Source organism: Ochotona curzoniae, unplaced genomic scaffold (assembly GCF_017591425.1).
Source record: "Ochotona curzoniae isolate NIBS_2020 unplaced genomic scaffold, NIBS_Ocur_1.0 contig_1, whole genome shotgun sequence".
Classification (NCBI taxonomy): domain Eukaryota; kingdom Metazoa; phylum Chordata; class Mammalia; order Lagomorpha; family Ochotonidae; genus Ochotona; species Ochotona curzoniae.
Window position 1 is genome coordinate 40,715,294 of NW_024464918.1, and position 21,920 is coordinate 40,737,213.

The 21,920-nt window shown below is 49.4% G+C and overlaps 1 protein-coding gene across 1 annotated transcript in view; it reads left to right on the top strand.

The window, feature by feature from the left end:
• Positions 1-21,445, top strand: part of NSG2 (neuronal vesicle trafficking associated 2) — a 53,841-nt gene extending 32,396 nt beyond the window's left edge. The window contains exons 4-5 of the mRNA XM_040972430.1: positions 18,925-19,035; positions 20,928-21,445. Coding sequence (XP_040828364.1) covers positions 18,925-19,035; positions 20,928-21,119 — 303 coding nt within the window. The 3' untranslated portion in view covers positions 21,120-21,445. The remainder of the gene's footprint in view (positions 1-18,924; positions 19,036-20,927) is intronic.
• The last annotated feature ends 475 nt before the right edge of the window (positions 21,446-21,920 follow it).

Here is a 21,920-nt window from a genome sequence, read left to right on the forward strand (position 1 = left end):
CCCAGCCTGTCCCTCCAGCTTGATATATTTATCCCCACTTCCAACCTTTGAATTTAATTTCCGTCTAAACTACCAGAGTCTATATATTTTTTTAAATATATATTTGTTTATTTGCAAGATGGAAAACAGAGACAGGGAGAGATAGTGAGATCTTCCCTCTGCTGCTTCACTCTCCAATTGGCTACAACAATCAGGGCGTGGCCAGGGTCAAACCAGGAGACAGTAGCTCCAGCTGGGTGTCTCCCATGGGCAGCAGGGTTCCGCGGACTTGGCCCACCCTCTGCTTCCTTCCCACGTGCTGTTAGCAGGAATCTGGTTCAGAAGCAGAGTAGGTGGGACTAGCACTCGTGCTCCATTATGGGAATTAGGCCTTGAAAAGAAGCGACATAAGCAGATGCGTCCCGACACACCCTCCCTACCCAGCAAAGGCTTTTGATTCTACGTTTGGATGGGATGATGCCAGTGATGACAGCACCTCCGGAGAAGTCTTTCCCATGATACTTCAGTTCCTTCTGCCTCTGTTTCGCATCTCTTGCCAGCCTGTGCTCCATTCTGCCCCCAAGCACTCACATGGGCTTGGATCCTCCTCTGCACACTTCCAGCTCAGTGCTTCTCACTTTGTCTTCTGCAAGTGTCGCCTGAGAACCGAGATGCACAGAGGTCACTCCTGCATCCCCGTGCCTGACTTGGTTCTGCCATAGACCAGGCATCCAGCTTGTGTCTCTGTTCTGACGGACGATGAGGCTTCAGATTAGTTGGCAAACCGTGAATGAGATTTTCTCCTTTTCAGTTCTCTGAGGTGCCTTGGGGGAAAATCATTTTTTTTTTTCTAAACGAAAATGAGGCTAGGAAAATCAATGGCATCTCTCTGCTAAAGGAGATGGCAGAAAAATACTATCCCTAGCCCCGCTCCCCTGGTGTCCGGGGGGCAAGGCTCTAGAAAGGGGAATTGAAGGTCCCTTTTGCTTCCCTGTGCATTTCAAGTGGACCTCAGGTTGGACTTCAGCAAACCGTGCTGTTGCTGCCTGCTGGGATATCCTGCAGCAGGTGCACTTGCTCCATAGCTCCTTTCTTCTCTTCTGTTAATGATGAACTGGTACGGCTGCTCTGCAGACGATTTCAGTCAGATGCCTGCATTCCAAGATGCCTCCTTCCAGAAGTCAAGGAAGGAAGGAAGGTTAGCCACAAGTCAAGGAAGGAACATCTGGACAGGACATCTTCCGCATTCCAGAAACAGAGCTGCAGGTTTCCGAGCTGTGACCGTCATAACCTTCCTGTGATGGGGACGTTGCTTGGCTAACCCGCTTTCTGCAGAGGATAAAGCAGAGGATGAGGGAGAGCTGAGTTGCCCTGAGCCATCTGAGTGAGACAGGAGCCATCTGTACATTACCTGAGCCATTAGTGTGTCTTTTCTGTTCTCTGCAAGTGTATTACTGACCAAGTTCTTACCCGTGGTCAGATTTCCATAACATCTTGAGCCAGTTTGTGGTGTCTTACTGCAAGTATGTGCACTGTTTTCACAGCTTAACTTCAGCTTACATCCTTTCTTCTTTCTGTTTACTTCTTTTTTTTCCTCATCTGTAGAGTGGGGATAATAACAGTGGCTATTGCAAATGCAGGCCGAGTATTTCCTATGCAAATTTGACCATGACCAGAAGTGTCATGAATTTGGGTTTTTTTTTTTTCCAGACTTTGCAATATGTGTATCTCCATTATGAGGTATCTTGGGTCAGGGTCCAAGATCTAGACACAAAACTCACCGATGTTTCCTTTACCCCTGGCCCTTGGAGTCTGAAGGTAATTTTAGGCTGTATTTTCAGTGCATCTGCATTTTGACCGTGACCCATCAGGGGCGATCAGGTGTGGAACTTTTCAATTTGTGGTGCTATGGCAGAGCTCAGAGAATTTGAATTTTGGAGAACTTTTGGATTGCAGATTTCCACATTAAGAAGCAAGGCTCACCCTCTAAGAGTTGTGAAAATATGATGCAGAAACAATACCAGGTGCTCAGGGCACAACGTGAGCATTCCATGAGCATTAGTGATCACGGAGTCATAGTTGGTGAACTGCATTGCACTACTTGTGGATAAAAGGCAGAGAGTCTAATTAAAAAAAAGATGAATGAAACTAACTAGGTGGCATTGATTTATCAAGCACAGATTTTCCAGTCTCAACTGCAGCAAAGCCCTGGCCCGGTACAACAACCATCAAGATGGACCCACAGGCCCTCCAGAAGCAAATGGCTGAGCCAAAACCCAGCTGTGGTTCAAGTAGATGTCCTTTTTGTATTTTTAAAAAAGATTTATTTATTTATATTGCAAAGTCAGATATACAGAGAGGAGGAGAGAGGAAAAGTTTCTATCCAATGACTCACTCCCCAGTGACTCCACAGCCGGTGCTGTGCCAATCCGAAGCCAGGAGCCAGGAACGTCCTCCAGGTCTACCAGGCGGGTGCAGGGTCCCAAGGCTTTGGGCCGCCCTTGGCTGCTTTCCCAGGGCACAAGCAGGGAGCTGGATGGGAAGTGGAACTGCTGGGATTAGAACTGGCGCCCATATGGGATCCCGGTGTGTTCAAGGTGAGGACTTTAGCCGCTAGGCCACCGCACTAAGCCCACAGGTGTCATTTTAAAACCTGGTTTCTAGGCACTGTGCATCCGCTGCCCACCCTGCTGACATTCACATCACTCCCCTGGCCCCCAGGCTTTGTCCCCAGTGCTTCAAAGAGGAGTTTTGTGGGTGAAGAAAGACCACCATGCTGCTTACTGGCCCCTTCACCTTGCCAGGGCTGTGGGGACATAACAGCTGCTGTGGGCTGCGTCAGTATAGAGAAGGCAATTGTGCTAGGCTCCAGGCCTGTCTCAATGCTCCGAGGAGACGCCCCTTTTATGGCCTTGCAGACTCTGTGTGTGTGTGTGTCCTTATATCTCCTGCATGATTTTTTTTTTTTTCTCATCAGCGAGGTTCACAAGAGATTGGAACTTCTAGTATTTTGAGCCAAGGATTGTGGGTGCAAGCCAAGGGTCTGATTGCTGCTCCCAGTAAAATCACGGAAAAGTGAATTAGGGCTGTGACTCACTGGACCATCTTGAGAAAATGAGTCAGTGGAGCCAGGCATCTGGCTACATACGTTAGCGGCAGGAAGTCGAGCAATCAGCTCCACTGGTCTCTGCTTACGGGCCTGTCTAAATCACAGTGACAACAATAGCAGCCTTATTTATGGGCGCTTTTTATATACAGCATCTTGGGAGGACCTTGGCTACAATGATTGGTCTTATTTTTGCGAGTAAGTAGATTGAGGTCCAGACAGGTAGTGTCACATGACATCCAGCTAGTGTAGGGCAGAGTGTAGAAGGGACCCCAGGTCAGTCTGAAATCAGGATCTGGCCTTTTCTCTTACCTTCCATTGTTCACATGGCTTCCCTTTACATGGCTGCATCCCCATCTCAAATGAACCTGCTACACTACCTGGTCCCTGAATGCTTGGGAACCCTGCATTTTCTTAATGATGAATGACAAGCCACCATCATGGCAGCAGACCATAAGCCTTATAGCAGACGCTGAGACAAGGACAGAGTAAGCTGCCATCTGTTTGTCCACTGCCCAGAGGCCTGCAATGGCAGGGGACAAAACTAGGAGCCAGGATCTCAATCCAGGTTTCCCATATTGGTGGCAAGGACCCAGTCATGTGAGCTCTCCAGGTGTCTACCAAGGTATGGCATTAGCAGGAAGAAGCTGGGAACCGGAGCTGGGTATCAAACCCAAGCTCTCCAGCATGGGTCCCGGGCATCCCAACTACTAGACCGATTGCCTACCCTGGCTTGAACTTCTGAAATGGACAAGGCTTCAGGGGCCCAACGCTTTATCCCCTCCCCCGCAGGGTCCCCTGGACTCCTGTTTCTTCTTCCTAATGATTATGCCAGCAGCACATTCAACTGAGAAACGAGTTACCGCTTTGCACTGTTCCAGGGAGATGCTGCTGCTTCTCTTTCAGGGATCCCACAAATATGAATGACTTCTTGGCTCGGTAGCCTGGGGTTGCACATCCGCGCACCACTCCCTCCCATGGGGGCGTTTTCTTCTCCGGGTTCTGAAAGAGACTCGTGAATTATTGCTCACATCAAGTCCAGGCCACAGATGTTTCATTTCCCTTTTACTTTCCAAAGGCAATTTGCTCAGCGGGATGATTTGGGGCACTGGAGAACTTTTTTTTTTGGTCGTGGGGGGTGTTCTGCGGGAGCTGAGAAAATGTGATGGTGACGCAATCTTTCTGGTGATAGGAATGTCTGTATCCGGGGAGGCACTTGAGTGGCAGCAGGGTGCAGGGGAGGTGCACCCAGGTCTCTGGGATCGTACCTGAATGTACATCTGGCCTCCCCTCCCCATCCATCATTCCAGTATCCTGAGGCACGTCACTGAACTTCTCTGGGTTTCCTTTTCTTCATTTGCAAAACGGGCATAGAAAAGGACCTATCTGGCAGAGTTGGTTGTGTGATTTACGAATTGGAAATAAAAAAACGCAATTCACCCTACCAGTTGTCAATCTCGGTGTTCATTTTGATCATTTCCAGTGGAATCATGTCAGAGGTGGGGATGTGGCCCACAGACAAAGCCAACTTGTTCTTTAGGATTCTGTCCTGACGGAGAAGTGAGCAGAGTCAGGGTGGTGAACGGGATCAACCAAAGATGTGCATTTCCAACCCCATCTTCCCATTGGGGGTTGACATTTTACCCAAGAGAGTATCGTCTTTCTTTCTCTCTCTCTCTCATTTTTAAATATTAATTTTATTTTGCAATGAGGTGATGGGGAGGAGGAAGAGGGAGAGAGGCTCCTATTGGCTGTTTTACTTCTTCAAACATGCGCACTGACTGCGGCTGACCTGGGGCTGCAGCCTGGAGCTGGGAAGTCAGTGTGGGTTTACCAGACAGCTGGAAGGAACACTTGAGCCATCACCGCTGCCTTCCGGAGGTGGTGCTAGCTGGCGACAGGGATGACGAGATGGGAGCACTCCCAGGTGGGAAGCAGGCCCTCCAACCTGCTTTTTTTTTTTTTTTTTAACTGTGAAGCCAAATTCCCATTCCCCCAGGAGAGTATCTTGACAAAATTTGTTCTGGTATGTTTCCTAAGATATCACTTATTGAACATGTACTGTTTCAGGCCAAATCACATATGCACAAAAGTCTGACGGATCTAGAGGAGAGTGACTTGACAGTATTGAATAAGCACCTGTAAGACAGGCAGAGGGAATTCGATTTTAGAGCTTCAGGCATGTGTGTTCTTCCTGGATCTGGGGTCCATGGGCTTCTGCTGCACTCCAGGTACTGGGCTCGGCCTTACCAATCCATGATCTAATTTCCTGCTGACGTCAGTGCTTGGAGGTAGTTCTGATGATCCCAGCTCCAGATGAGACTCCCAAGGCCCAGGAAATTAAATCAGAGAATCAGGAGTGAAGGAGTGGCAATACAAACTGAACGTCTTCTGGCCAGAGCCATGGCTCTGATTGCTGCCCCGTCTCTCTGTCTTTGTCAGAGCAGAATGATCACATGGAAGGGTACTCCACCTGTGGTCCCGGGGAAACTCGCCTGGGGATATTAGGGCTTGTGGGGAGGCTCAGCTGCTGGGGTGTATCTAAAAGAGAACTTGGTGAGCACCTTGATTGGGTAGACTGGGATTAGAAGGGATTTTGGTACCAGAATTTTGTCCCTGTTTCCTCTTTTATAAGATTTATTTATTAATTAATTTATTTAAAAAAAAACAGCAGGGAAAGAGGCAGACACACATACTTACACTTTTCTCTTGTTCTCTATCTGGTTCACGTTAAGCAATTGCAATAGCCAGGTCCGGGCCAGGCCGAAGCTCGGAGCCAGGAACTTTATCCTGGATTTCCACGTGGGAGCCAGGATCACAAGTGCTTGGGCCCACTTTAGCTTCCTTCCCTGACACATTAGCAAGAAGCTGGATTGGAAGCAGAGCATCCAGGAGTCTAACCAGTGTTCTGGCATGGAATGGCAGTGTTGCGAGCAGTGGCTTAACTCGCTGTGCCAGGTACTGGCCCTGACGCTTTCCTCCTGAAGCTCCATGTCAAGGAAGTCTGAAGTGTTGTTTCCCCTTATTCATCAGGGATACATTCCAGACCCCCATTGGATGCCCAAAATGACAGACAGTACACTACATCGTACATGTACCCTATTTTTTGTGTCTTTTAAAGGTCTACTTATTTCTTTGAAAGGCAGGGTTGCAGAGAGAGAGAGGTTGAGGTAAAGGGTGACCATGCTGCTGGAGGTGGGGAGGTCTTCCTTTTACTGGTTAACTTTCCGGATGGTTACAATGGCTAGGGCTGGGCAAGACTGAAGCCAGGAGCCAGGATCTTCTTCAGGGTCTCTCACATGGGTGGCAGAGGCCCAAACACTTTGATCATCAGCTGCTGCATTCCCAGGGAACTGTGTAGGGAGTAGACAGCTGGGTCTCCAACCAGTGCCCATGTGGGATGCCAGTAGAGCAGGTGGTGGCTTAACCCACTACACCACATTGCCCACCCCATACTATGCCTTTCAGAATAGAAACATGCTTTTAATAAAGGTTAACTTATAAATGATGTGCAGTAACAGCTGACAACAATCATTAATCATGTGCTGTAATGAAACTTAACATGAAGTTAGTCTCTTTCAAACTAGTTTATTGTACTTATAATGTTTCAGATGACACGATGCCTGTGTGGTGATATGAAGTAAAGTGAGTGGCACAGGCATCGTGGGCATTAGACTACTATGGATCTTTTTACCTGAAGACACGCCCTGTGATACCAAGACAATCTCTCTGGTAACCCAAAGAGCTGCCAATAGGCAGGTGGATAACACTGGACAAAGCGAAGATTCATAAGCTATGCAGGATGGAACAGGATGGCTTGAGATGTCTCTCATGCTACTCAGAGCTACATGCAATCTAAAACACATGCAGTGTTTCTGTCTGGGCACCTGTGCTGAACATTTTCAGACCACTGCGGACTAGAAACCACTGAAATTAGGGATACAGATAGGGACTAAGCATGCTGTGCATAAAGACAGGCTCCAAAGGGCAGTCAGAGGACCAAGAAGGGTTCATTTCCCACTGCACACATCCAACAGCTCTGGGGGCAGCTCCCCCAGCTAGGACACGAGAGGCACGAGGCTGGGAAGGCGGTGTGTGTGGAGGGGGAGCAGCCCCTAAAGGACTCTTCAGCTCCTCCAGCTGCTGAGGCTACCCTCACCCTGGGGAGGAACCTCACCCTCGCAGTGCAAGAAGGCAATGTACATGCACAGAATGCTTGCAACAGGTGGAGCTTTCTTAAAGTTCAAGTTCACAGCTATCAGCCAGGGCCAATTCCTCAGCCAAGGGCCAGCCCAGAGGCCAAGTTCTCAGCCACCAGCTGCAGCAGCCATGTCAAGGCCAGCTCCTTGAGCCCTTTTCTGCTTGAAGGTCCTTTAGGACTCCTCCCAGGGTCGAGTGTGTCTGTGCACCCAGGTGCGTGCAGGGCATGAGGAGGTGGAAGCGAGGGCAGAGATTCCTTCCTCCTTGTGGACAAAGGTGGGCAACTGTGCAGAGGGGCAGAAATGCTGCCTCCTCCGCTTGCCACTCCCACGGCTCTGTGTCCCGGGGAGACGCTGCGGTGTGTGCCAGACTGCGGTATTGGCAGACGTTACTCTTCAGCTTGGCAGGAGTTGTGGGAAGACATGGATTAGTTTATCTGGCTCAGAAACTCCCGCTGGCGTGCCTAGCAGTGCCACACATTGGAATTCAGAGGGGGAAGATTTCTAATTTTCCAAACCAGTTTTGCTGACCTGATTTTTCTTTTTTCTCAACTCTTCTGCCAAGAAGCAGGATTGAGGAATGAAAGTAGCTTTAATGGAACAAGCGATTTGGCCTGCTGGGTTCCTGTCTCCATGGAGATGGAAGCGCAGGCCAGGCGACTTCACCTGCTGGCTGGCTGGGATCACAGGATGACACCTGTCCTGTGGCTGGGGTCTGCACCGATGGGCCTCTGGGTGGATGGGATGTGCTGGCCCCGCTTGGAAACTCTCTGAGGTTGGCAGACAAATGTGGGTCCTTTCAAGCTCACTTCTGTGTCCCTTATGCCGAGCCCAGGACAAAAACTGTAAAGGGCAACATGGAAGCACCATCTTGACTCTTGGGAAGCTTTCTGGCTGCAGGGTGCAGCCGGTAGGTCAGTGACCAGGGTTAGCAGGCTCTCGTGACTCAGGTAACCCTGGCCAGGACCAGTGGCTATGGGAGCTTCCCTGGGAAGCAGGCCTAGGTCTGGGAAGGCTTTCCAGGTGTGTGTGTGTGTGTGTGTGTGTGTGTGTGTGTGTGTGTGTGTGTATGTGTTTCCAAAGGCAGGCAGCAGAAGGCACACCAATAGCAGAGGGCACAGCTAGAACTCTCAGGAGCTAGAATTCCAGAGGCTGCTCTGAGATTGTGTGTGTGAGGGTCCCTGGGACAGGAGTGATTGGTGTTTTGGGACAGGTGTGCAGGGTCATGAGAGGAAGACACTGCAGTACTGAGAAGAAAACAGACCCAGCGTAGGGTCCAGGCAGACCTGATCTCCTAGTAGGTCTTGCTCCATGACTGATGGACTGCATGATGCCGATGACTGAGCCTGCCTCTCACCAGCTCAGAGTCTCCTCCTGAGAACCAGGTGTGTCCCCAGGAGCCATGTTATGGGTTCTGGGTAGGGCTGAGCACACACAATCAGGCCATTGCCTCCATTGGTTCCACATTTGCAGATTCAATCGATTCCAGATTAAAATTACCCACTGCATCTAACCAGTTTCTTATCATTTTTTCCTAAACAGCACAGTGTAACAGCTATTTGTACAGCTTTGTGTTATAAGTAGCTCAGAGATGATTTCAAGTCCACAAGAGGATACAGGTAAATTACATAAAGTGAGTAAAAAATAATCACGGAAAAATGGAATTAAAAAGAAAGTTTATGTTGGTGCAAAAACATTTTTAAATTCCCCTCACTGATTTTTAAAAATTTTTTTACAATTGTTACATTTGTAGTAATACGAATAGAATAGATTTTATGCATTGCATATGTGCAGTTCAGAAACACAGTCATACTTTCCTGGCTCCCCTGCTTCCCTCCCCCTGCCCCCTCATGTTTCTTCATCATACATATTTGCGAAGGCTTCTCATACGTAAAGGTGATGCCATGTTACGTGAGTGGCTTGGGCATGTACGGACTTTGGTGTCCATAGAGAGTTCTGGAATCAGTCCCCACAGACAGGAAAGAATGACATATTTGACAGTCAAGCGATGTGAATTCCTCAACTCTGATTTTGGGCTCCACTCCAAGTTACTTGCCTTAAAACCTCTTGGATGTGTGGAGAATGCACCTTTCTGGACTCGGGGCAGACCAAGGACATCATCCTGGACTGGATCAAGTGGGGAGGCAGCTGGGGCCCAAGAGGAGATGCATCAGAAGGGAAGTGCCCTCTGACCCATCACCTGCCTGAACTAGGGCAGGACCCTCAGGCACTGGGGAAGGTCAGAGACTCTTGTGAGACCCTGCCCTTGGGGGACCACAGTCAGCTGGGGAGGACAGGTCACAGATGAGGTGACACAGTGCACCCCCAGCGGCCCTCAGGCCAAGGAGATGACTGAACCGAATCTAGCCTGAGTGAGGCATGACTGTGACAGGAGCAATGGCAGGGCCAAGCAGCCTTGGTGTATGTCCTTAGCATCATGAGACACTTCCGCTTTGCAATGTTCTTCTTGGGTACAACTCACCCAATGGGTTTTTAAAAAGAAGTCTTTTAAACTACTTATTCATCCACTCCTTTGTGAGATAGACAGAGCCCCCGCCTAATAGATCACTTCCCAAATGCTCGTAGCAGCCGGGGCTGGGTCAGGCTGGGGCCAGGAGTGTGACACTCAGTTCAGGTCTCCCACGCAATGGGCAGGTGCTCACCCACTGGGGTCATCACTTCTAGTTCCCAGGAGGCACAGCAACAGGAAGTTTGAAGCAGGAGCAGAGTCGAGACTCAAACCCCGGTACTGTGAAGTGAGATGAGTGTGCCACAAGTGACGCCTTAACCTCCGTGAGAGACACTTGTGTTTTCTTAGTTTTGCAACAGAAGCATAGAAGAGCACAACAGTTGAGAGCTGCGTTACAGCTGGTGAAGTCGAGGCTTGCCTTGGTTCTGGGGAGACCCAGACTTGGTGTGTGAGGATGTTCCTTGTAGCTGTGCAAAGCTGAAGGAACCATAGGTGTGTAAAATGGGGTAAGGCAGAAAGAACCAAGATTATTATGCTGGCAGACACATGGATACAAAGAAGAAACACACACTCTATGAAGGATTGGAGATAGTGATCTGATTCAATAGTATTCCTCTGGATTTCCAACAAGGTTATTATTATTTTTTAAAGATTTGTTTATTTTTTTATTTGAAAAGTGGAGTTGCAGAGAGGGAGACAGAGAGCTCTTCCATCTGCTGGTTCACTCCCCAAGTGGCCACAGCAGTCAAAGCAGGGCTAATCCGAAGCTGAAGCCGGGAGCCAGGAGCTGCTAATCCTGTCTCCCACGTGGGTGCAGGGTCCCAAGGACTTGGGCCGTCTTCTACTCCTTTCCCAGGCTACAAGCAAGGAACTTGACGAGAACTGGAGCAACCGGGACACAAACTGGTACCCGCATGGGATGCTGTGTTTGGAGGTAGAGGATTAACAGCTGAGCTATCGTGTATGGCCCAAAACAGTTTTTAAAAATAAGAATAAATCCTAACGTGATTGTAAGTTTCTGGACAATCTGACAAGGATGGGCAGCTGGATGTTGGAGCTGGGTAGATGCCCGTTGACATCCTCACTGCTTGTCACTGATACAGAGCTGTTGTGTCAGTCTCTGCCAAATGGGCAGGTAGACAGCTCCCACCCGTGGAATCATGACCATGCCAGAGGGTGCTGTGCCTACGTGCATACCATGAGTGCAAAGGTTGTTCCAGTGGGGCAGTGAGCCCCATTCATGAGTGTGCACGGTCTAGAGCGCTTTCATGATAAACTAACTACAACCCAACTGAGGGAATCCAGTCCTTGTGAGGTGGCTGCCAGCACTGCCCCCATTGACGAGAGAAGTTAAGCTGAGGCTGCTGATGGGCAGGCAGAGTCCGGGGGGGTTGGGGTGGGTCATGCACTGAGTGAGACTTGGAGCTGAGCATTCCATCCTAGCAATGTGCATTCAAAGGCTGTATCCACTGTTTGCTATTAGACAAAGGGCTAAGAAAACCAGGGGGGTTGGTTGGGTGGAATTTAGGGAAGCTGTGACCTGGTCACACTTTGCAGTCAAGCCCGGTTGTCAATATCCTTGGGGCTGAGCCAGGTACAAGGCGCCGGGCAGGCTAATTCTGTCTCAGAAGGTTCCAGCTGCCATGGAGTGAAGATGCATGTCCATCAGGCAGCGCTGTTTTTATCTCCCGCACACAATCTAATTTCCCTGATGAGTGGGTTCATGGCTTTGAGGTTTCCAGGGTTTGCATTCTTCATCAAAAGGGGCCGTTTATTGGGTGGGGTGGTGCTGGGGTGTGGCTGTGCCTGAATATTAATGAGGTGCCTGAGGTCCTGCATCAACTTCCAGGCAAAGGGCTGGTGGGCGGGCACCTGTTTTCTACACTGCTCCTGACTTGGGGTTTGGAAGTAGGGGGAGGTTTGCCACCCTGAGTTGTGTCTGCGTCCTAGCACTCTTGTGAAGTCAAGCAGAGTGCCATGCACAGCAGCCAGCACACACGTGGCACACGGCCAGTGTCACATAACACTGTCAGAGGGCGACGGAGGCTGCGGGCACACAGGGAAGCGGTCCAACATTGCCTGAGGGCTCCAGAGATGTGTGGGGGAAGCAGGTCCTTGAGCTGAGTCTAGGATGAGCGAGTACTTGCCTGGAACTCTGAGTGTGTGTGTGTGTGTGTGTGTGTGAGAGAGAGAGAGAGAGGAGCATGATGGGGAATGTGGGCTGAGGAAGGAAGGGCCTAGCCTGCTCTTCACCCTTGGGTGTGACTCACTCCTCGGGAAACTGGCTAAGGGGAGTTGGGAGGAGCCAGCGAGGAGGACGGGAGACCACTGTACTTCAGGGTCAAGGAGCTGGACGCCCTGGCCAGGAAGCTTCTGGTGAACGACTAAGATGCCATGGCAGAGCCAGAAGCTGCCCAAGTTGGAGGTGGGCTGGGTGCTGGTTCTGGTGGTGCAGAGTAGGGGCAGGGAGGCGGCAGTGGGCCGTGCCACTTCCCATGGTGACTGAAGGATGACGCAGAGGCAGCTCTGGAACGTGGGGATTCTAGGTGTCCGTGCTGCACCTTGCAGAACGGTCCTGACTCAGTGTTTACCAACCGAGGGATTTCAGGCAACTTAGTTTCCCCATCAGAAAAACAAGGGTAGTGTTTCCCCTACTTCAGGTGCTTGTGCTGCTAGCACAGTTCCCAAAGATTTGTTTGTAGTTTTTATTGGAAAGTTAGATATACGGAGAGGAAGAGAGACAGAGAGGAAGATTCTCCACCTGATGATTTACAACTCAAGTGGCTGCAATAGCCAGAGCTGAGCCGATCCGAAGCCAGGAGCCCAAAACCTCTTCTGGGTCTCCCACATGGGTGTAGGGTCCCAAGGTTTTGGGCCATCCTCGACTGCTCTCCCAGGCCGCATGAGGAGCTGGATGGGAGGCAGAACCAACCAGCACCCTTATGGGATCCTGGTGCGTGCAAGGTAAGAACTCTAGCCACTAGGCTACTGCACCAGGCCCAATTCTTATAGTTTTTTTAAAGATTTATTTTTATTTGAAAGTTACAGACAAAAGAAAAGACACACACACACACACACACACACACACACTGAAAGAGACAGAAAGAGAGAGAGATCTTGATTGAACCCAACATTGCAGTTCAGGAATGTCTCTGGTCCCTACTTTGCCTGGGTCTCTATGATAAGTATAGAGAACAAGGCAACGCTGAGTGGTTAACAGTGACCCATATCCCCACTGGAGAAGCAGAGGGGGTCCAGCTCCAGAGCAAGGAAGAGTCCCATGCTCAGGGCTGGCGGGAAGGCTACAGGAGCCACCCACAGGAGTGTGGATCAAAGGCTGCTGGCCATGACGGCGGGCACATATGAGCCAGGCAGTGGAGGTCGAAATCCCAGGGATGGACAGTGGAAGCTCCTGTTTAGGGGTAGAACAGGGATGGTGTTGGTTTCCAAAGCTCCCCAAGGGCTGGCCTCTGCCCCTCCCTGCCCACCCTCCACTTGGTCTTCTGAGGGCTCCTGCCAGCTCAGCAATCCTGAGCTCTCTCTGCAATACATGGAATGCTGTGGCCTGGACCCTTCTTGCTTTCCCTGTCTCTTCCTGCTCTGTGTTCCAGAGGCTGCTCCTGACTTCATGTGCCTACTTGTGTGTTTGCTTCTTCCGTGTCTGCCTCCATCCCTGCTGTAAGTTGCTCAAGGCGAGGACCGTATCATGGTGCCTGGCATGGAGCCAAGGAGTGAGTGAGCAGGCAGAGTGGGCCAGAGAGGGAGAGGTCCTCGCATGGTGAGCGTAAGGGTCCTGATTATAACGACACACTCAAACTCAACAACGGAGGACTAACAGGCTGTTTATTGCTAGTCCTAGCTCGTACAATTCAAGAGGTGAAAGCAAGGGCTTTGCTCGGTCTCCAAGGAGTGATGTTATATAAACTCATCAATAAATATTGATGCGGACCTCAGGCTTTGAAGCTTAGAGGGGCTTTGTGGGGAAGTGGGATTTTTCTTTCTGCAGCCTCTGAGACTAGGGTGGGAGCTGTGTTGCAGGGGCCCAGCATGCGTGCGCAACTTCTGCATTCCACAAATCTGCTTGAAAGAGGGAGGGGGTGGGAGAGGGAGAAGGAGAAAGGAAGGGAAAGGGAGAGGGGAAGATGGAGGGGAAGGAGAGGGAGGGGCAAAGGGAAGGGAGAAGGAGATGAGGAGAGAACGAGAGGGCAGGGGGCACTGATTGTGTAGGACACCCTGCTGCAATCCAGCTGCCACAAATCTAACCCTGGAGCCTCACCAGGGATCTCCCGGGAGAGATCCACGCCAAGCTCTTCTCATAACACACATTTCCACGAAATATTTGGCCATCCCTTAGATGCACGCCTTCTGAAAATTTTCCACAGCCAAATAAACTGATCTTCTGATGCTATTTTCTGCAAACTAGTTGCTGTTCTCTCAGATCCTTCCAAAAAATAATAATAATAATAATAATCTGCTTTCCCTCTTAAAATCCCAAGGAATTCCCTGTCCTCCCCGTGAGGCCTCTCTGCACCTGCCCAGCCTCACAGGCCTCTTCTTGCTTGCACCCTCTGAGTCAGCTATGCCGGGCCTTGCAAGGAGTGTGCAGAGTGGCCAGAGTTCTGCAGTTCCTGTGCTTGGCAGGTGCAGCTTCCTTTACTCAGAGCCTTCCGCCTGCCTCCTCCCCAACCCTCCATGGTCCTAGTATCCTAGTTTCTTCACAAAGTTACTTCTGTGTCACACCCTAAGACCTCTTTGCTGCCCTGCCCCTTGGGTCCAGCAGACCCTGCTGCTGACAATCTTGCTTATAGCACCCATGTCCGTCCACCCACCATCCCCTACACAAAGGGGAGGGGGCGGCATGTCTGGCTCACCACCCTGGACTGCCTGGCTGCCTTAGGATCTTGAGAAACGATTGGCCTTGAGTTGTAGACATTGCAAAATTCCAGAAGTTTCCAAGGAGGCCAACTCTTCTGTTCACTCTAAGGTACAGCCTGACCTGTTAGCCTTGCTTGGGTAGAATCCCACTGGGTGGGCTGAGGCTCTGATTGGCATTAGGCCTAAGACTGTTAGCATCATGGAGGCCGCCCCATGGTTACTGCACACAGAACTCTCCTCCACCCTGCCTGCTTGCTGCAGGCCCCCTTGGGCCTCCAAAACATTCCCAAGGCTGGAGTCCACCTTGCAAGGATTCTAATGTAACCGGTCTGGGGTGCAGCCAGAAGATGAGGATTGACTGCCTGGCTGACTCCATCATGACATGGTGATTAAGCTGCCATTTGTGACGCCGGTAACCCTTCTGGGGACCAGTTAGAGTCCTGGCTGCTCCAATTGAGATCCAGCTTCCTGCTAATGGTTTAGGAAAAACCATAGAAGATGGTCCTAGCATTTAGTTCCTTGACACCCATCTGGGAGACCCAGATGAAGTTCCTGGCTTTTACATGGTTCAACCCTGGCTATTTTGGCTTTTTGGGGAGTGAATAAGCAGGTGGAAGATTTGTCTTTCTTGATCTCCTCCACCCTTTCTGCAACTCTGACTTGCAAATAAATGCATAAATCCTCAAAAAAAAAAGAAAGCAAGCATTGCTTAAATGACCTCATCAGTGAGCAGCTGGCATCGCGCACCCTGCTCCTCACATCAGAACTGTGCGGAGAGCTTATGAAACCCATGTCCTGGGCCCCTGGGGTCTGGGGGTCCCTGGACCCTGTCCCAGTTTGGAGGTAAAGGCAGGGTCAAGTGAAACTTCGTGCTCTGTACTTTGCACATGCGAGACCTGTGGTGGACGCGCCTGTGGCTGCGTTTGTGCCCTGATCCTGCAGTTTGTTGCCTTGACTAGGCCCAGTGGTGATCCCTATTAGACAAGGATGTGCTGGCAGGATCTGAGTCCCCCATACAGGAGAAGTCACCTCTTAAGAAAATGATCTGTTTCTCTCTGCCCCATCGAGACAGAATTGCAGGGTCAGGTTTATGCCTGGGGTCCATTTTTTTTTTTTTTAATTAAGGTCAAATTCATGAAACATAAAATCAATGATGCTAAAGTGAACAGTTCAGTGACGTTGAACACATTACAGTGGGCCAACCAGCACCCTTGTCTACTCTCAAATCATTGCATCATTTCGAGAGGAAACACCAGGGGCTGGCATTGTGATGCGGTAGGTTAAGCCTCTGCCTGTGGCGTTTACATCCCATTTAGATGCCAGTTCCCGTTCAGGCTGCTCCATTTCTGATCGTGCTCACTGCTAATGCTCCTGGGAAAGTAGCAGAAGATGGCCCAGGTCCTTGGAGCTTTGCACTTATATGAGAGACCCCTCTTTCTCTCTCTTTCATTCTTTCTCTATAGCTCTGCCTTTGAAGTAAAAAGAAATGAATCTTAAACAAACACAGAAACCCTGTGTGATCATTATCCATCCCCCACCGCCTATCCTGGACATTTCGTAGGAATAGAATCATGTGATGTGTGGCATTTGCATCTGCAACCTGCACATCGTTTCCTTTTATAGCTGAATACTATTCCATAGGATAGTCATAGAATGGACAGTCTTCCCTCATGGGGACGGGATTGATTCTGAGACTTCTAAAAACGCCAAGTCCATGGAGGCTCATAAAATGACTTTTACGTTTAACTTGTACACATTCTCCTGTGTTCTCAGGGGGAGGGAGCCTTTTTTGTTTCTGCCAAAAAATCATTTTAAAAGAATATTTATTTATTAATTTAAATATCTGTTACATGGGGTGTGTGTGTGTGTGTCGGTGGGGCGGTGGGCAGGGGAGATCTATCAGCGGGTTCGCTCCCCGGATGATCATTGGACACAAACGGACTAAGCTGAAGCCAAGAGCTAGGAGCTTCTGCCGGAACTCCCACATGAGTGGCAGGGGTTTGATCACATGGGCCGCTGCTTTCCCCAGGAGTATTATTAGCAGGGAACTGGTTGGGAAATGGAATAGCTCGGACTCTGTCATGCCCATATGGGATAGCAGCATTGCCAGAGGTGACCAGCTGTTGTGCCACAAGGCTGGTCCTTGCCAAAAGCCATTGGGATATTTATAGCATCATTTGCAGGCCATCCAAAATGATCAACTTAAAAATGAGTCTGCTCTGGGTTTATTGAATTCTGAATCCTGCCTGCAGTTGCCTTGGCAGGGCCAGAGCAGATGATTTCCACGGCCGGGCGTCTTTCCCTCACTCGGCCCCACCCTGCCGGAAACCATCTGTAGGTGATTTGCAGTACTTAACGCAATACAAATAGTGGTTATAGTGTATTGTTTAGGAGGTGAGAAAAGGAAGGGAAGACACGTTCAGTTCAAATACAACTTTTTCCAGACATTTTCAGGCTGCATTTGGCTGAACCCATGGATACCAAGGCTGATGTTATAATTTGTGCTGCCATTCCTCAGTTGATGAGCGTGGAGACTGTCGGGAAATCAGGGCATTTTCAGCTTCTTTATCTCTACACTCCTTCAAACATTGGCCAGCTGTGTTCCTAACTCTTCAGCCTTGGCGGGCAGGGGTCTTGCCCTTTTCAACACCAGGGTTTCAAGAGGGTGTTTGTGTGTCTTTGGCCTATTTCCTGCTGCACGTTCAACCTGCACTGCCTTTTCCATCTCGGCCTTATGTCTTGCTGGTGGTTCTGGTCCAATATGTGTACTGTCCCCCGTTATAGCATGCTCAGCTCAATTTGGGGCATGAGGCTGCAGGCTTCAGATGAGGGCTTGGAGTGATGCAGGAACATAATATATCTGCAACGGTTATCATAAAATAATAAACAAAAATAAAGAAAGAAAAATGAGGTTTTACACATTTCCTCCTCAAACTTTATACAGATGCCTGGGGGGGAAGGGTTTCTCATAGACAGGCCTCACACAGACTCCCCTTGCAGCCTCCTTCTCTTTTCTTTCCCCAGTCTCTGCCATTCAGGGTGTAAAGGTGTCACCAAACAGCTCCATTTACTTGGAGCTATGTGAACTCTGTCTCCTTTCATGCTCATAAAACATGCCCTGGAGAGGGAGGAAGTGGGATGCAGGTGTTTCAGACTGATTGGGTTTTGTCTCCATGAGAGGAAGTCTAGCATATTTTGAGGCCAGTAGACTCAAAGGTCTACTATATTTTTAAAATAGCAGGTAAATGGCATTCTGATAATGATGACACTGGTTGTCCCAACATCATGGAATAGACTCCACCCCTTTGTGCACTGGCAGTGTGATGGGGCCTGGACATCCTCGATGATCCTGGGAAACCTGGTGATTCCTGCGAGGTTAGCCACGTACTCTTTTCTGATAAATCCTACTGGCACCCCAAGTTTGTTTGGTGTTGCATTGCTTCTTAAATGCTTGCTTGTAGATAAGGGATTGGAGATTCGGTGTTGGAACTTGCTGAGTCCTTCTGAGCAGAAAGGGAATGTGTCTCAGCTTACATTTGACAAAGATCTCTCTGCTTGCTGAGTCAAATCATCCAAGATGGCAAAGAAGAGACGAATGAGCAGGTTCTGTCCACTCTGCGGGTCATGGGGGATGAAGACATGTGCCTGGCTGGAAGCAGCTGAGGTCACGAGAAACACTAAACTATGGGTGCATCTGAAAGAAATGGTAGTTTCTGCTGGAAGGTAGGATGCCAAGAACAAGAGAGGGACAGAGAGTCAAGGATGACTTCAAAACTCCTGGCTTTCGTGCCTGTAAAGGTGGAGTTGACATTTTTTTGCAGCAAGGAAGAATCCAGGGGGAACAGATTTGAGGTGGGGGTGGAGCAGGGCTGCTGTTGAGGGATGTTTTCCAAGTGTGGATCTGACAGCCGGTGGATGCTGCATGAACAGTCAGTGTCTGAGCTTGGAGGTGGACAGTGGGTGTGGTAGCAGGGGCAGTGAAGACCAAGAAGCATGGGACATGTTGGCTTGAGGCTCACTCTCTCCCTGCTCTCTACAGGGCTAGCAGAGAAAGTGAAATGAGAGGAGAAATCGCATGTGGAGACAAGAAGGAGCTTCAGAAATTGTGCTGCAGAAGGGGGAGCCTAGGACCCAGAGTACAAGGTGGTTTGCCCAAGGCTGCCAGTTAGTGGCAAAGGCGGGACAGAGCCAGTCTTCCAGGCTTCTGGCCACCTTTCTTTCAGGTTTTGAGTGTTCTGCATTTGGGCTGGTGATGGGCAAACAGACTGAATGGTTCTCAATGTGTCTCTCTCCAGGTCACCATCCTTGTCAGCCTGGCCCTAGCTTTCCTTGCCTGCATCGTATTCTTGGTGGTTTACAAAGCCTTCACCTACGACCACAGCTGCCCAGAAGGATTTGTCTATAAGGTAAGAAGCTTCTGGCAGGCGAGTGGCCCTGGGCTAGCATCAATTTCGATTAGAGGGTTTAGTAAGGTCTTTGTTGGCACAGAAGTTTTGGGTCTGGCAATCTCCCTATATATTGCTTAAAATGGAATACGTACCTGGAAAGGTATTTTCAAGTATGCACAAAGGATTCTGTCTCAAGTAGGCAGTGGAGACACCACTCTCTAAGGTCAGTAGTTGGTCTGGCTTTCACCAGCACATCCACAGTGAGAGAATACCAGTTCACTTGATGCTTCATCCTTGGCCACCTCTGCAGGCACGGAGCTCCCTGGCATGGTGGATGCATCCTCACATGGGCCACAGAGATGTGAAGACAGGGAACAGGTGCTGATGAGGCTCTCTACCCTACTCTTGCAGCTAAGCTTCTTTCTCCCTGACTCTGCTCTGAGGACAAGCGTCCCCTTGCAGACTGAACTGCCTCTGAGTCTCATTTTTCTTGCCTGTAAAATGTGTGCTGATACTGCCAACCTATGAGGCTTTAAGGAGCAGATTTAAGTCAACAAAATTAGCAAAGGGTCTGCTAGATAACATGCGCTCAGCGAATGTTGCCAGCAATCAAGAAAGGATCTGCCTTAGAGCTGAAACAGGTGCTAATATTAAGAACTGTAGGTATCACTTACTGAGTATATATTTTAATGTCCGGCTCCTGGTCCAACACTTCCTTAAACATGTCACTATACATGTACTCCATGGCACTGTACAATCATTCTTAAAAATAGGGTATGTCTCTCTCATAGAAACTAAGGCTGCTTTGTGAAAAGAGTGTTCCAAGACACCACAGCTACTCTGTTCCGAAGGAGGAGGTTTGCACAGTGATTTTCCCAGCCTGAAGACATGTGTCTTTCATTTCTGCTGTTAGCTTCCTATGATTCCAATCTTAATCAGAATCAAGATTCACAAAGATTGCCACACGGTGGGATCTAGTCGAATGAATTGCATATGAGATGTTCCTCTACAAGGGAGCTCTCTGTGGTGTGAAAAGAAATAATAAAAGCATGGGTATTGAGCATCTTCTAAGATGATACACTCAGACAGAGGAAAAGAAGGGTCACCTCTGTGTGACGGAAAGGGAGATGGAAGATGCTTGTTTATTTTGTCACATAGAAATTCTGGGTGTCAGAGCTTAGCTTCACCCATTTATATTGGCTTACAGCTGGGCAAAGTCATTTCACACAAAGCTGATTTCCTAGTAAAAAACAGACTGTAATGCATTGTCCAAGAACTGAAATTAAAAAGCAGAATGGTTACATAGGCATACTTTTCCTCAGTGGCAAAAATCAAAAACCTCCAAAGTTGAGCTGTTTGTACTATGGAGATATCGCAGAGCTGCAGAGAAAGCTGAGTTCATTCAGTAGTCAAGCTTTTTGCAGTCACCTTGGCATTATCTTATGACAGTTCTACATCTATGTAATAGATCATTTGTATCTATAGGATGCAGATATATAACTTGGATGTTAGAAGATGAGACTTTTGACATGAGAACAGAAAGGATACAATGAAGGAAATACATAGCCATTACCTGTGGGCAGCATCCCAGAAGAGCCACTGGGTCGTGGGTGGGAGGATCTGGTGTCTACCAGAGTCACCCAGTCAGAAGGTGGAGGAAGTTATCTTTGAATCGTTATTGGTGTCAGGATCCTTCTAAGTGATAGCTTTGGTGATGATGGTGGTGATGGTGATGGTGTTGGGGCTAAGGAAGGCCTTCTTTGTGGCAGGGGCCCAGGTTGGGTTGTTGCCTCCTGCTTTTTGAATGAGGGCCTATTGGGGCTGTGGCCCCCAGAGGGGGTGGATGAGTGGCAGGTGGGGGACGAAGCAGCCAGTAGAAGGATGACTAACTCTTGTCTCTTTCTTCCTAGCACAAGCGCTGTATTCCAGCCTCCCTGGATGCTTACTACTCATCCCAGGACCCTAACTCCAGAAGCCGCTTCTACACAGTCATCAGCCACTACAGTGTGGCCAAGCAGAGCACTGCCCGGGCCATCGGGCCCTGGCTGTCGGCAGCTGCTGTCATCCATGAGCCCAAGCCACCCAAGACCCAGGGCCATTAGAAGCCTAGCCCAGCCAGAATAGGGAGGAGGGGAGTGGGGGCGGAGATGGAGATGGGGGGGCCCCCGTTGATCAAGCCAAGCTCCAGTTATAAGACAATACTGTACTCCTGGGAGATGAGGGCGGGGGTGGGCTGGGGGTGGGCGGGAGGGAGGAGCTCTCCTAAAATCTCGTGCGCTGGAGTCGTCTGAATCGATATTTCTTTTTTGTCCCTTGGTATCGTTGATTTGTCCCGAGTCAGGCTCATGTACAAAGGCATGTTTCGTGTTGAGTGTTCCCATGTAAGATATTTTCAAAGCCACTGCTTATTCTTTGTTAGGAAAACTTGTTTTGTTTGTTTGTTTTGTTTTTCTTAAAAAAAAAAACAAACAGAAAGACAGGAAGAAGTAGGAGGTACCAAAGCATGGAACCATAAAGAGTGCGGCTTCTTAGATGGGAAAAGTGGCAGCTTCAAGTGGGCTTCCGAGGGAAGGGCCCAAGTGAGTGACACAGGATGGAATCCCGTCATTTGCTGTTGGCCTGCAGGGGACCGAGGAGAAGGCTGAGTTGCGAAGAGAACTGATTTTGGCATTTCTAAGCCCAGGATGAGCTCAAGCCAGACTAAAGCATACTGACCACAGATGCATTTTGCAGAACTGGCACAAACTGCACAGAATCCTTGCTGTGGCTTGGGCAGACCCACGTGGCTGAGCTCTGTGGTACTGTGTTTTGCAGAGGCTGATAATGACCTTGGGACATGGGCAGATTCAATTCTTTTTTTTCCCCCCTTGTTTATTCTAGCTCTCTGCCAGGACACTGTCCAT